This window comes from Trachypithecus francoisi, unplaced genomic scaffold, assembly GCF_009764315.1.
Source record: "Trachypithecus francoisi isolate TF-2019V2 unplaced genomic scaffold, Tfra_2.0 Lachesis_group16, whole genome shotgun sequence".
NCBI classification, from domain to species: domain Eukaryota; kingdom Metazoa; phylum Chordata; class Mammalia; order Primates; family Cercopithecidae; genus Trachypithecus; species Trachypithecus francoisi.
In genome coordinates this window covers 86,012,653-86,028,459 of record NW_022681461.1, presented here as the reverse complement: position 1 = coordinate 86,028,459, position 15,807 = coordinate 86,012,653, and the positions used below count along the sequence as shown (strand labels likewise).

Sequence of the window (15,807 nt, the reverse complement as noted above, 5' to 3'; positions counted from 1 at the left end):
ACATCACACTGAATGAGGAAAAGTTGGAAAGATTTCTTGTAAGAAATGGAACAAGACAAGGATGCCCACTTTCATCATCCTATTCAACATAGCACATGACATCCTAGCCAGAGCAATCAGGCAAGAGAAAAAGAAGACATCCAAATTGGAAAGAGGAAGTTGAATTATCCCTGTTTGCTGATACGATTATTTTTTAAGACATGGGGTCTCGCTCTCTTGCCCCAACTGGAGTGCAGTGGCACAGTCATAGTTCACTGCATCCTCAAACTCCTGGACTCTAGCTATCCTACTGCCCCAGCCTTCCAAGTAGAGGTATTACAGGTGCATGCCACCATATCCAACTAGATGGTATGATCTTATATCTAGAAATGAATTCAAGATATAAGATCAACATACAAAAATCAGTAATTTCTATATACCAATAACTAGTTGAGAACAAAATCAAGAAGGCAATCCCACTTATAACAGCTACAAAAACAAACAAACCTAGGAATATATTTAACCAAGGAGGTAAAAGAGCTCTACAAAGAGAACTAGAAAACACTGATGAAAGAAAATGTAGATGACACAAACAAATGAAAAAACATTCAATGTTCAGAGAGGAAAATTGACATCGTTAAAATGACAACCCTATCCAAATTAATCTTTAGATTAAATGAAACTGCTATCAAAATACCAATGTCATTTTTCACAAAATTAGAAAAAAGCATCCTAAAATTAATATGGAACCAAAACAAGAGCCTGAATAGCCAAAGCAATACTAAGCAAAAAGAGCAAAGCTGGAAGTATCATATTCCCTGTGATACTTTACATTACCTATAAGGCTGTAGTAAACACAACAACATGGTACTAGTAAAAAAACAGATGCATAGATCAAGGGAACAGAATAGAGAACCCAAAAATAATGGCACATATTTATAACCAACTCAGCTTTGACAAAGTCAACAAGAACTACTGTGGAGACAGGACAAATTTTACTATAGGTGCTGGGAAAACTGGAATGTCATGCAGAAAAATGAAACTGGATCTCTCTTACAATATACAAAAATCAACTCGAGATGGATTAAACACTTAAATGTAAGATGTGAAACTACAGAAATACTAAGAACCTAGAGAAAACTCTTCTGGACATTGATCTAGACAAATAATTCATGACTAACAGCCCAAAAGCACAAGCAACAAAAACAAAAATAGACAAATAGGACTTCATTACACTAAAAAATTTCTACACAGAAAAATAATTAGCTAAGCAAACAGAAAACCTGCAGAATGGGAGAAAACATAGGCAAACCATGCATCCAACAGGAGACTAATACCAAAAATTTACAATGCAAGGAACTCAAACAATAGCAAAAAATCAAATAACCACATTAAAAAGTAGACAGGATATGAATGGGTATTTTTCAAGATGACAAATTGGCCAAAAAGGCACACATGAAAAAAATGCTCAACATCATTAATCATCAGAGAAATACAAATTAAAACCACAAAGAGATATCATCTTACACTAGTCAGAATGGCTATGAAGAAGACAAAGGGAACACTTATACACTGTTGGTGAGAATGTCAATTAGTACAACCTCTGTGGAAATCAGTAGAAAGATTTCTCAAATAACTGAAAATAGAACTACCACTCGATCCATCACGCCTATTACCGTGTATGTACCCAAAGGAAAAGAAATAATTACATCAAAAAGATACCTATGTTTATTGCAGGACTATTCACAATTCACAATAGCAAATATATGGAATTGACCTAAATGTTCCAACATATGCATGGATAAAGAAAATGTGATATTTACACACAATGAAATACTATTTAGCCATAGAAAAGAATAAAATCATGCCTTCTGCTGCAACATGGATGTAACTGAAGGCCATTATCTTAAGTGAAACAAGTCAGACATAGACAGCGCATATTCTTGCTTGTAAGTGGGAGCTAAAAATAATGTCTCCTCATGGACATAGAGTGTGAAATGACAGACAATAGAGACTCAAAAGGGTGAATGGGTGGGAGTGGGGTGAATGACAGGAGATTACTTAATGGGTACAGTGTACATTGTTGGGGGATACTCTCAGATACCTGATTCACCACTGTACAGTCTTATGTATGTAACAAAACTGCATTTGTACCCCTAAATTTACACTCACACACAAAAGAATAAAAATAAGCTTAAAAACTTAGAAATTAAATAAACCCTTAGTATTAATGTTTGTGATACTGTTTGTGTATTTAGTGTAAGTATTTGTAACATTTAAGACAATCTTGCCTATTAGGGCAAAAGATCAGCCTTGTAATTCCAATTTAAAATATGTCAGTAGCTGGGCATGATGCCATATGCCCACAGCCCCAGCTACTCAGATGGCTGAGGCAGGAGGATCACTTGAGCCCAGGAATTCAAGGCCAGCCTGGGCAAAACAGCAAGATCTCTTTTTTAAAAAGAAAACACCAGGCCAGGAGCAGTGGCTCACGCCTGTAATCTCAGCACTTTGGGAGGCCAAAGTGGGAGCATCTCCTGAGGTCAGGAGTTCGGCAGCCCAAAATGGCAAAACTGTCTCTACTAAAAACACAAAAAATTAGCCGGGAGTAGTGGCGGGTGCATGTAATCCCAGCTACTCTGTAGGCTAAGGCAGGAGAAGCGCTTGAACCCGGGAGGCAGAGGGTGCAGTGAGCCGAGATAGCGCCACTGCACTCTAGCCTGGGCGACAAGAGCGAGACTCCGTCTCAAAAAAACAAAAACAAAAAACACCAAACCAAACCCCAAAACAGTAACAAAAAATACTTTTTAAAGTCAGTAATTAATTTAGACTTGTGGTTTTAATCTGAAGTTTCATTAAGTAGTACTAAAACATAAGATTTCTGATATTTATATGTTCAATTTATTAGATATCTCTAAGATTTACTTCAATTATTTGTGAAGGTTTGTCAGAAAACTGAAGTATTTGACAAATACTATTACGGTTATTTAAGAAAGTAAAAAAAATTTCGTTTGTAAAAGGAATAAAATTAAATCAAAGTCCTCTTTTAAATGTTTAAATTTACTTAAAAAATAAGACTTGTAGGCCGGGTGTGGTGGCTCATGCCTGTAATCCCAGCATTTTGGGAGGCCGAGGTGGGTGGATCACCTGAGGTCAGGAGTTCGAGACCAGCCTGGCCAACATGGTGAAACCCAGCTCTACTAAAAATACAAAAAATTAGCCAGGTATGGTGGCGCACGCCTATAATTCCAGCTACCTGGGAGGCTGAGGCAGGAGAATCACTTAAACCTGGGAGGTGGAGGTTGCAGTGAGCCGAGATTGTACCACTGCACTCCAACCTGGGTGACAAGAGCAAAACTCTTGTCTCAAAAAAATAAAATAAAATAAAATAAAAAATAAGACTTGTCAACCAAACTTCAAAACTTAAAGAATTTGGGTTTTAAATTTAATTTTAATAAGCTACATAGTAATTCTTAAAACCAAAGGAACTGGTGAATAATCTTCATTTAAAAAGTCACTTTCAAGGATACCAACTCTTACTTAAGTCTTATCCTTCAAAACCTCAATTCTTCCTCTTACATAATACTTTCCTCTTTTAAAAAGACAGATCTATCATTCAAATTGCTGATTTGTTCTGTTCTAGGGGCATAATATAAAGAATGTTTCCCTTTTCAAACTTACTTCTCCTATCCAAGATTATAAGCACTTTAAACAAGTATCTTTGAAAAGCTCTCACACAAGGCAATTCATATATAGTAACTATTGCTGGCTGATGAACTGAATTTTAATAATTATCAGTTTCTTTTTAAATGAACTATTACCTCTGTTACATCCCAATGGTGTAAAAATTGATCCAAATCTGTAAGGTAGAGAAGCACAGGGGAAAGCTGTGTCTGGATGACATGAGGAACTCCTCGAAGGCTCTGAAGCCAAGTCAACTCCTCTTTCGAAAACCCTAATTCAGGTAACAAAGAAAGCCAATTAAAAAAAAAAAAAAAGCAGTGGCATTTTTCATAATTTTTTAAAAAACAGAGATGACGTATGTCTTCAAGTGAACATTCTTTAAGCTACCTTGTTTTCTCTGAGCTTCTGCATTTCATGCAATATTTTAAAAAATAAAATGCTAGCAATGAAGACAGTTAAATTCATATAATTACATAAAAGATGTGATCAGACCCAATCTATAATATAGCAAGAAACCGGTTTTACCACTTCTACTAGGGTTTTGACACTTTTACTTAGAGTGAAAGGCATAATCTTTCCAATTAATGCTAGGTTTAAAAAAGCAAATGAGCAAGTAAAAGCAATAATATACTCCTACATATATATCAAATACTTTAGGTTCTTAGATAATAGCCCTTCAAATGTTTTAAAACTACTCCATCGCCCTAAGTGTTTTTACTTTGACAATACGTGTATAGTTCATTCAACAATTTCTAGTTCCCCTTACCACCTCTATTACACTTGGCCTAACCTACACAAACAACCTGCCAAAGTCACTCCTGAAAGGTAGTTCTCAGAATGATCAGAATACCACTGATGTAGCCCAACCCTATCTACCTTGATGTTCAAATCACTATACTTCTGTAAGCACAACCTAAAGAGGCAGCATCTAGTTTGATAGCCATGTCATAGTACTGACTTCCAATGAGCTTTCTAAAACCACTAAAATCTTTTTGACAACTACTATTATTAAAACACACAGCCTCCCCCACCTCAAATGTACACATTCAAAAGTATACAATAAACATATAGGAGCTTACGTTTATCTTCTGAAATATATATCTTGCTAGATTCAGCATAGTATTGGAACTGTCAAGTTCTTTTTGGACTCTGACACTATATTAACTCTCCTAATTTCAAGTCTTCAGAAAATTTCAAAGAATCCCATCATTATCCAAGTATAAAATGAAAATATTTAAATAATGCATTTAAAATAATAGTAACAGTACATCAAACTTAAAAATACAATAACATGACATTCAAATAATGCTCAGGGTTTTGATACTCATACCTTAAGAGATTTAAAGATAAATCATCCATCCTCCTGCCTCAGAAGCCTAACAATGTAGGTTAGAAATATTCTTTCGATTTCCACTTACTAATCACAAAAATCACTCCAAGACAGAATATTTATCACCTTCAAAACCGAACCAAACTGATAAAATGGCAAATCTTAGAAGGATAATTGTGAATCACATTAGGTTTTTTCTTTTATAATCTGGCAAATGAATGTGGTTACCTGTAAGTGTGGAAAATAAGAAGCTGAAATAGTCCACATCACTCATCAACCAGTCTTTAGCTAAATACTTCCACCCAGAAAATGATGATCTATGAAAAACAAAGGGAGAAGTATTACCAGAAGTGACCAACTTGACAGACTTTTCAAAGGTAGCACAGTATATAACCATTTTTCTTTACTGAAAACAAGTTTGATTTCATAGCTTAAAACCCATATATGCCTTGTATTAATTTCATATCCAAGGGCTCAAGTACCATAGCAGAAAAGTTTGAAATTCAAACATATTAATATAAACTTTCATTAAAAAGCATACTTGATCAACATATATAGTGTAACAGAAAATTTCCATCCCACTTGAAAATCAGACTCTAAGGAACCAAGATGAAGTTTTGCTTTTCAGTGGTAGGTTCAGCTGCTATGTATTTACTATTTGATTTTTATAGTCTTACCCTCAGCAAACGAGTTATGTTTAAACAAGCTTTAGCTTCCTACATAACTAAGCAAAAGTATCTTAATTAGGCAAAGAAAACTTATCTTTAAAGCCACTGTAAGGGAACTGTGTGTTCTTATCCTTAGTAAAGTTGTAACTAGGTCTATTTCACAATAGTGCAGCTAAGGTATTGGCAGAGGACTCAAAAGGAATAGCTAAATGTAAAGCAGCTTCTCATTAAATGAGGACTATTTGGTTCCTCCTATGAGATCAGTTTCTAGTGTCTCCTTTAAAAATTCCCTTCAAGGTAAAGCTAGGAAGAAAACAGATGTCAACCATCAGTGTTGCAGAATGGCTGAGAATAATCAGACAAGCTGATACTAAAAATTATTTATCACAGACATCTGAATAAATATCAAAATTAGGAACTTCTAATTCACCTAAAAGCACTTGGTAATTTTTTTACTGTTATAATAATTGCACTTATATTTATTAATATATATATTTTTTGAGATGGAGTTTCACTCTTGTTGCCCAGGCTGGAGTGCAATGGCATGATCTCAGCTCACTGCAACCTCCACCTCCTGGGTTCAAACGATTCTCCTGCCTCAGCCTCCTGAGTAGCTGGGATTATAGGCGTGCGCCAACATGCTTGACTAATTTTTGTATTTTTAGTAGAGATGGGGTTTCACCATGTTGACCAGGCTGGTCTCAAACTCTTGACTTCAGGTGATCCAGACGCCTTGGTCTCCCAAAGTTCTGGGATTACAGGCGTGAACCACTGCACCCGGCCTTATTAATATTCTTACGGAGGGGACGGGCATAAAATAATGAAAACACTCTTCTTGGGTGTCATTCCCAGGTGATAAGCAAAGGTCTATGGGGCAAGAGCACAAACTAAGGGGGTTATAAAAAGTACAGATGCTCAACAGAAAGAAGTACAAAATAGTGGTTGGAAAACAAACTATTATCTTCTTGAACTCAATGAAAACAGGAAGCCACTGTGCCATCCAGTGGCCAAAAGGGGCAGCAAATTTATTTAACAGCCTATTTAAAATTCTGACCCTGTGAAAAGTGATAAATGACAAGCAATATAGCACACTGTCTTTAACTATGAAAACCATATATACTTTCCAAGCCTGAACACTTCTTTGAGCAAAAGAGGGTGCTGGTGCTGATTATGCTGGGTCAAAAGGAGTAAAATGGAACTGTTCCTGGCAGACCAGGTCATATGTTCACCCTATTTGAAACCCGAGCCAAACTTCCTGGTACAAGCCAATTTCTCCTTCCTCAGAGATTTTATCTAACACCACGGAGCATCTTTCCATATTTATGCTTTCTGTTCCCCCAATCTGGCTATAAATGAATTGGGGTAGTGGGGTAAGAACTGAGAAAAGGCCACTGGATATTATGATGAAACACCACAAGTAGAATGGTATGAGGAAAACATCAGATTATAAAAAAACTATAACTGGCTGGTAAAAAGGTAGAGACAGCAATTCCAAACACATTTTTTAAAAGCTGAGAGAAAATAAACATGAAAGATTTCTAGCTGATGGGTTTTTAACACATGGAATCCCTGCTTAGGTGGTACATGTCCTGCCATTAGACAAATGCTTTAATACAGACGGCAAGGTATCAGAACTACAAAAATTGAGCTAAACTTGATCTCACAGACCAATTAATGTGACAAGATAAAAATCAGAATTGAGTAAAGGAGTAATGCAGAAAAATCAATCTGGCAACAGTGCACAGGATGCATGGGACTGAGAAGCAATATTTTAAGAGTGTTAGTGGCAAGTAATTTAAAAGTTGACTTTTATAGTCATGGTCAAGAAGAGGAGTTACTTTGAATAAAAAACTAAAGATATGAAGTAACCCAACATATATATGTCTGAATGAACTAACCTTCAGTCCTTTTTTTAAGATGGAGTCTCCCTCTGTCACGCAGGGTGAAGTGCAGTGGCACTATCTCAGCTCACTACGACCTCTGCCTCCTGGATTCAAGCAAATCTCCTGCCTCAGCCTCCTTAATAGCTAGGGTTACATGCACAAGCTGCCATGCCCAGCTAATTTTTGTATTTTTAATAGAGATGGGGTTTCACCACGTTGGCTAGGCTGGTCTCAAACTCCTGACCTCAAGTGATCGCCTGCCTCAGCCTCCCAAAGTTCTGGGATTTACAGGCGTGAGCCACTGCGCCCAGCTAGTCTTATTATGACCCTATGAAAAGTGATAAAATGATAGTGCCACGGGCTCAACAAGGCTAAAAAGTCCTAATTTTGTATTCTTTTTAAAAAGGGACTACTTTAGATGGGAATAATACACCTATATAGAGAGAAGTCTACTAATGGACTCTGTACAAATACTAAAAAGCAAAATTTAATTTGGCAGACTTTAACTACAATGATAATCGTTTAAATGTGAGTCTGTATTATTAGTATTTGTAAAATTAATATATTTTCCCAATTCTCACCACTGATCGCCACAAAAAGATAAAAGCAAAAAAAAAAAAACAAAACCCAAGATTTTAAAAAACATCTTTGACAAAACTTACTAAACATAAGTGAACAGATGTTGAGGAAGACATTAAATGCATCTTCCAGGGAGAATCAATTTCAAGAAACATTCAAGGGGTGATTTAACTGAACTGAATCTAAGTTATAGCTAAGGAACAGAGTGCCCTCTACTGGAAGTCAAATAAAAAACAAGCACTTAAGTTACAGAAAAAAATTTTTTAAATTTAACTTTTAAAAGGCCTAGCACTTTGCTTACACAAAACGAAGTGCAGTTTTTTTTTAATATCTAAAAAGAAAAAACATGGAAAACTAATCAATATTTAAAATTATTTTTTTTTTTTTTGAGACGGAGTCTGGCTCTGTTGCCCAGGCTGGAGTGCAGTGGCCGGATCTCAGCTCACTGCAAGCTCCGCCTCCCGGGTTTACGCCATTCTCCTGCCTCAGCCTCAGGAGTAGCTGGGACTACATGCGCCCGCCACCTCGCCTGGCTAGTTTTTTGTATTTTTTAGTAGAGACGGGGTTTCACCGTGTTAGCCAGGATGGTCTCGATCTCCTGAGCTCGTGATCCACCCGTCTCGGTCTCCCAAAGTGCTGGGATTACAGGCTTGAGCCACTGCGCCCGGCCAATATTTAAAATTCTTAAAAAATATATCCAGGCCCCTTTAATGGGCATATACAAGGAAGAAATAAACCTAGAATTTTAAAATACAAACAATATTTTATTTATATGTTTTGTTCTCTGTTTTGGTAAAAGGCAAATTTACTGTCAGTTTTGAAGCACACTTCCAATGACCAGAGTTAAATATCTGTCCTATACTGGTATGAAGAAAGTCTATTAAGAGTAAGCTACTCTTATCTACCTGAGATAGGTGATCTATACAAGAAAACTTTTCAACTACAGCCGAGATTTCTATTTCTGCCTAAAACCACATCAGACCCTTCCCATCAGACCCCTCCCACAACCAGTAATACTGCTGAATACTAAAATACTATGACTGAAGATATACACATGAGGATACTTCCAACACGAGCAATATAAAACCTTTCAGAGTTTCAGAGTAAAATGGCTATGGAAAATGGCATGCAGTGCTAGCTACTTTGGAGGCCAAGGCAGGAGGATCTCTTGAGCCCAAGAGTTCAAAGCTGCAGTGAGCTATGATCATGCCACTTGCACTCCAATCTGGGTAAGAGTGAGAACTTGTCTCTTGAAATATTAAAACTTTTTTTTCTGAGACGGAGTCTCGCTCTGTCACCCAGGCTGGAGTGCAGTGGCACCATCTCGGCTCACTGCAACCTCCGCCTCCTGGGTTCAAGCAATTCTTCTGCCTCAGCCTCCTGAGTAGCTGAGACTATAGGCACGTATCACCATGCCCAGCTAAGTTTTGTATTTTTAGTAGAGACGGCGTTTCACCATGCTGGCCAGGCTGGTCTCAAACTCCTGACCTCGTGATCTGCCCACCTTGGCCTCCCAAAGTGCTGGGATTACAGGCGTGAGCCACCGCGCCTGGCAAAAGTTTTTAAGAAAGGTTAAAATGGTAAATTTTATGTTATGTTTATTATACCACCAGGAAAAAAAAAGTGAGAGGTTTTTTGTTTTGTTTTGTTTTTGTTTTTTTTTGAGATGGAGTCTTGCTCTGTCGCCCGGGCTGGAGTGCAGTGGCCGGATCTCAGCTCACTGCAAGCTCCACCACCCAGGTTTACACCATTCTCCTGCCTCAGCCTCCCGTGTAGCTGGGACTACAGGCGCCTGCCACCTAACCCGGCTAGTTTTTTGTATTTTTTTAGTAGAGACGGGGTTTCACTGTGTTAGCCAGGATGGTCTCAATCTCCTGACCTCGTGATCCGCCCGTCTCGGCCTCCCAAAGTGCTGGGATTACAGGCTTGAGCCACCGCGCCCGGCAAAAGTGAGAGATTACAAGTGATTCCTGGTCTCAGTCCACGAGCTTATTTAATTCACTAGCTACATTAAATTCTGAGCTCTCTGAAGAAAAGGTCTATATTGCAATTCCATAACAACAAAGGTTTGAAGTACGACACCCTCACCTACCAATAAATCCTTACTACACACTTTTGTTAATTCTATTTCAACTCTTATTCCAACCTATCTATAAAAATCATTAACCAAGTAATTTGAAACAGTCTTACTCTTGTGAACTTACTCTACCTAGTGATATCAACAGTTTTAACTGTTGCATTAAGAGTAAATGAAGGTAGTATATGCGACTGCAAAAGCATTCCATAATTCACAAATTACCAGTAAAAGGGGGAAAAGATTATACACTTAAAATACAGCTCACTTGAGCATGCTACCTCATGTGCAGTATCCCAATAAGCATGGCAGCCAAACTTGAACTGAGTCTTCCCATAATACAGCAACGACTTAACCGAGAAAGCAGATCAGCAGGCAAACTGGGTAGGAAATATACAAGCTGAACCAAACGCTGCTGAGAGTCTGCAGGGAGAACCACCACAGCACCTTCTTGTGGATCTAGTGAGGTGGATAGACATATTAACATCAACTATGAAAGACAAGCAAACCAGAGATTAATAAAGCAGATCAATTACTTCCAGTGAATTACAGGCTAACATTTTATGCTGAATTTTATGCCGAGTATCAATTACATAAAAGCATAATTATATTAATATCATCAAACACTTATGTACAGCTTGTTAAGCTACTGCATAAAATAAAATACCAAACATAATTTATTTAAAGATTTAATATCCAAGTGTCTTGTTAGAAATAAAAACTTTCATGGGGGTAAAGAGGAAAAGAGATTAGGCACAAAGTAAACAAACAATTTTGCTAAACAGTGACAATTACAACATCAACCTGACTTAAAGCAAAAGACTTGGTTTGCTGTGTATATATATACACCTACATATATATGACCAATACTGAAAAATACATATTTAAAACTATAACCCACAAAAGGTGGAAACCACTCAAATGTTCATCACTAGACAAATGGATACCAGTGACATATCCATACAATGAAATACTACTCAACAATAAAAAGGAATAAAGTATTGAAAATATTATGGTAAGTGAAACAAGCCAGACACAAAAGGCCCCATGTTATGTAATTCCATTTATATGAAATATCCATGATAGGCAAATCCATATAGACAGAAAGTAGATGAGTGATTTCCAGGGGCTGGGAGAAGGAAGGAGTAAGGATGAACTTCCAATCAGTAAATGTTTCTTTCTGGGGTGATAAAAATGTTTTAGAATTAGACAGTGGTGATAGTTAGTTGCACAACCTTAGAAATATAGTTTTTATAATTCATTAAACTGTATACTGTAAAATGGTGAATTTTATAGTATGTGAATATTTCAATAATATGTATACATACATCCCAGTTATGTTTTAATAATTCTGCTTAAAATATTAGTTAAGTCAGTTCCAGATGAATAAAGAATATATGAAAGTCATACAAAATATTCATTATAATTAATAATAAAGATATGTCTTGCCATCAGAGCAAAGGAATTTTTAAGTATCAGATTAGTTTTGAATTTATGAATAGCAAGTCGTTTGAAAGACAATTTAAGAATGCAATAAGCATCAACAATCACTAATCTTCTATATCCTAATAAATACTGAAAATGAATTTGCTGTCGATGTTTTGTTTTGGCAGTTTAACCATGGTATTACTAATTTAGACTAAGGGAAAGGCAAAACTACAGAGCTCCCCTTAAAAACTTCTTTTGTGTATCAGGGTGGACCAATGACTACCTACGCCATTAAACAAATGAACTCTTACCATAAATTCGGAGGGCAGTAGCTTGTAAACTTTTTAGTAATTCTTTATTTGCTCGTGCTGCAGCAGTATGAATGATATCAATGAGCTGTGTAGAGAGCTCAGGATTTCGGGAGCCAAGATGAGCAAGTTGCAATGGTAAACCAGCCAGCCAACGGGATAGCACTTTACTACGATATCTTAGAAAAGCCAAAGACATCTTTGTAATTCTCAAAGACAAGGGAAATAAATTTAAACCAAAAAAAAAAAAAATTTAAATATATCACAAAGTGACTAATTATGTACCAATAATACCAAATTTATTCATTTAAACATTTGAGAACCCACAAGATGCCAGCATCATTTTCCAAGGCTTTACCCACTAAATTAATGTTAACTGGGGCAGTATCTAAATTGTATTCTTATTTTGAAGGATAAAGACACTTAACTATTTATCCTAATTGGTGGTGTTATACTATATTAACAAATGTACACATTCACCGTAAGTTGCTCCCATACAAAATGGCTTCAAACTTGTGCTATTTTTATTTATTTAGAATACTTGCTGGAGTGCAAATGTCTTGAATAACAGTGAACATTTTTACTAGGTCCCTGAAAGGTTGGTGATTCTATCATGGACTTCACTGTCAAGACAGACCTGAACTTAAATCTCAGCTCTGCTACACATTAGCTATATAATACTCACCAATTTATTTATTTTCTGCTTCCTTCTGTAAAATGGAAGCTAACAGTATTCACCTCACAGTAGCAGTATGAAGATTACTGAGATTATGTAAAGTACTTGGCTTAAAGTAAATACACGAATACGTTACAACAACTACCTATATATGTTGAGGTCTCCCAAATCTGTATCTTCCTCTCAAACATTTCTGACTATGCCAAATAAACCTCAAACTCATCTTACTGAAAAATTCCTTAGTCCACTCTTTTGTGGTCTCTCTCTAATAGCACCAAACTAAGCCAGAAACTTTCTCATCTTCTATTGCCCTCACTCTTATCCTATATGCCTCAATATGTCACTAACGGCTAGAGATTCGACCTCCGTAATTTTTATGGGAAGAGAAGAAAAAGGGCTGAGATGGTTCCAACTGTCCCTTAGCTATAAGTGGACAGGTGGAAATGCATGCCTAAGCAGTCTTTTATCTGTTCAGATATGGGTATAAAGTTTACTGGCACTTTATGTATGCTTCTTTTAAAATTTTATATCATTTCCTAAATGCAAACAAGTAGGATTAAAAAGAATGAACTTCTCCAAAGATTTAATCTCTCTAAAATTATTTAAATATTTAAACAGACTACAGAAAAACTCAGCAAGAGAAAAAGAAAGGAAAAATAACAAGATTTTACCTGAATCTACAAGATCTCAGTTCTTCTGTCTGATAGATTTTACTGAAAAACTTCAATAACAAAGTCCGAACTGGAAGGATAAGGCCCCTCTGCTGATATAATGTATAAACTGCCTTAATAAGAGTCTCTGTGTCCTCTACAAACAGAAAGAAAACAACTTGCATATGAATCAAAAAATGTTTAACAGCCCCCAAATTCCTCTGAATGCACCGAAATACTTTACTTTGTTCCTATGGCAAAGCCAATTTTAGCCACAAACTGACAACTACCATTGAAGTCCTATAGCAATGGCCTAATAAAAAAGTCAAACCAATCAGTAGTTACAGTATAAATTTTCTTAACAACAAACCTAGGAATGACAAAAACCGGAATATTAGAAAGGCGATTTAGATGGGATAGATGGGAACTACATAGGAAAACTTTGTTTTTAAATCAAAGAATAAGTAAGCCACTCTAAAACTGACTTAATATAACTTAACATCAAGCTAGAAGAAAGGTAAAGAGACAGGGAAGATTCATGCCATATTAATCAAGGAAAAAAGTTCTCAAATTCTAGTCAAACTAGATCAGAAGAGGGTAGAGTCTTTATCAATTTGCTTCAGAGTGGACCTACCCACTTACAGATACTCTGAGCCATAAACAATTTCAGTGTTCAAGTAGACAGTAGCTACCTTCTAGGGCTTGAATATAATTAGCCTGACTACATGGAATGTTTACAAGCCATCATTTCAAAGCTAGACCTTAAGATAGCACATGTAAGAGCTCTACTGTTAAATAAGGGCAAAGTAGCATCACCTACCTCTGTTTGGTTGTATTTGCATTAACCTCCAGGATACTCCCAGCAATCTGTTCAGTTGCTTACTATTTAGCCTAGAGCCATCTTCAAGGGTCTCTGTTACAAATTTCCTTATCATTTCTATCCAACTGCAATCCTTCTGCAAAGTTGACGCATTTGCCAGGGAGACCATGATATCAGACAGTGTTAAATTCAGTAAGAGATGATCTATGTTATTGGAGAGAACTGTGCAATGCTTGATGCTAGAAACAAAGACACACACATCTATAAAGCGTTACGTCTACCATGCCTGCTTCATTAGAATACTTAAAATAATCTATCAGTGGAGTTTTAAAAAATTCCCTTCTAGAATTAATAGATGTCCAAGAAGATAGGTGCATAGGCAAGACTTAGGCCACAGTTCTACAAATAAACCATTTCATTATGGAATCAGAGTTGTTAAGAAGGTACAGAGTGTATACAGCTCAATTCATTACTCAAGGTGCTATTCACACAAAATGTAAATGCTCTTATAATATTGCCTGTGAACTTGAAAGATAAAACTTAAAAACCCTGACACACCTGATTTAAGGCAGATAATTACATTTGGATGGAAATCACAGCAGATCTTGGCTCTGCTTTTAACTAATCATCTGACTTAAAAGAATCACTAGTCTTTCCTAGCCATAACTTTCTCATATGTGAAATAAGGAGACATATCCAGGTAAGCACTGATTTGAAACCATTTTATAATTCACATATTAATATCAGTTTATTCACTCTAGCCAAACAAAACACAATTTCAAAAAACCTGAAATAAAATATTTTAATAAAAACAAAATTTGCAACTTAGAACATACTCATTTCAGACTGTGGTATATTCAACAGCAGAGCTTATTTCTTTCATGTTTAGAAAAACATAAAGCTGGCTGGACGTGGTGGCCCATGCCTGTAATCCCAGTGTTTTGGGAGGATGAACTGGGAAGACTGCTTGAGGCCAGGAGTTGGAGACTAGCCTGGAAAACACAGCAAGATCCCATCTCTACAAAAAATAAAAGTAAAATTAAGGCCGGGCACGGGAGCTCACACCTGTAATCCCAGCACTTTGGGAAGCCAAAGCAGGTGGATCACCTGAGGTGAGGAGTTCAAGACCACCCTGACCAACATAGTGAAACCCTGTCTCTACTAAATACAAAAAAAAATTAGTCAGGTGTGGTGGCACATGCCTGTAATCCCAGCTACTTGGGAGGCTGAGGCAGGAGAATCACTTAAACCCAGGAGGCGGAGGTTGCAGTGAGCCGAGATTGCGCCATTGCACTCCAGCCTGGGCAACAAGAGCGAAAACTCCATCTCAAAAAATAAATAAATAAAAATACAATAAGCCAGGCATGCTGGCAAGCTTTGCCTATAGTCCTAGCTACTCAGGAGGCCGAGGCAGGAGCATCATTTAAGCCCACGAGTTTGAGGTTACAGTGAGCTATGATCACACAACTGCACTCCAACCTGGGCAACAAAGAGAGACCCTATCATTAAAAAACAGAAAAGAAAAATGTAAATTTGACTGAAGCCATAAATATCTCAAGTCAATCAATTTTAAAGGAAAAGATTAATCCTAGTTAGTCTTGAGCAAGGGCACAGTAGTGAGGAACCACAAATACATGAGAAGAGAAATAAAAGAAATCTGGCATTATCAAGCATCAAATGTAAGACCAGGAATGACAAATGAGCCTGGAAAGGTAAAATGGAACCAGG

At 36.8% G+C, this 15,807-nt stretch overlaps 1 protein-coding gene across 2 annotated transcripts in view; it reads right to left on the bottom strand.

The window, feature by feature from the left end:
• TEX10 (testis expressed 10) overlaps positions 1 to 15,807 on the bottom strand; it is a 52,357-nt gene that overhangs the window by 14,607 nt on the left and 21,943 nt on the right. For both annotated transcript variants that reach the window (XM_033237977.1, XM_033237978.1), the window contains exons 6-11: positions 14,080 to 14,318; positions 13,281 to 13,416; positions 11,937 to 12,112; positions 10,479 to 10,656; positions 5,222 to 5,310; positions 3,801 to 3,934 (exon numbers count right to left, since the gene is read on the bottom strand). In XM_033237977.1, the coding sequence (XP_033093868.1) occupies positions 3,801 to 3,934; positions 5,222 to 5,310; positions 10,479 to 10,656; positions 11,937 to 12,112; positions 13,281 to 13,416; positions 14,080 to 14,318 (952 nt within the window). The remainder of the gene's footprint in view (positions 1 to 3,800; positions 3,935 to 5,221; positions 5,311 to 10,478; positions 10,657 to 11,936; positions 12,113 to 13,280; positions 13,417 to 14,079; positions 14,319 to 15,807) is intronic.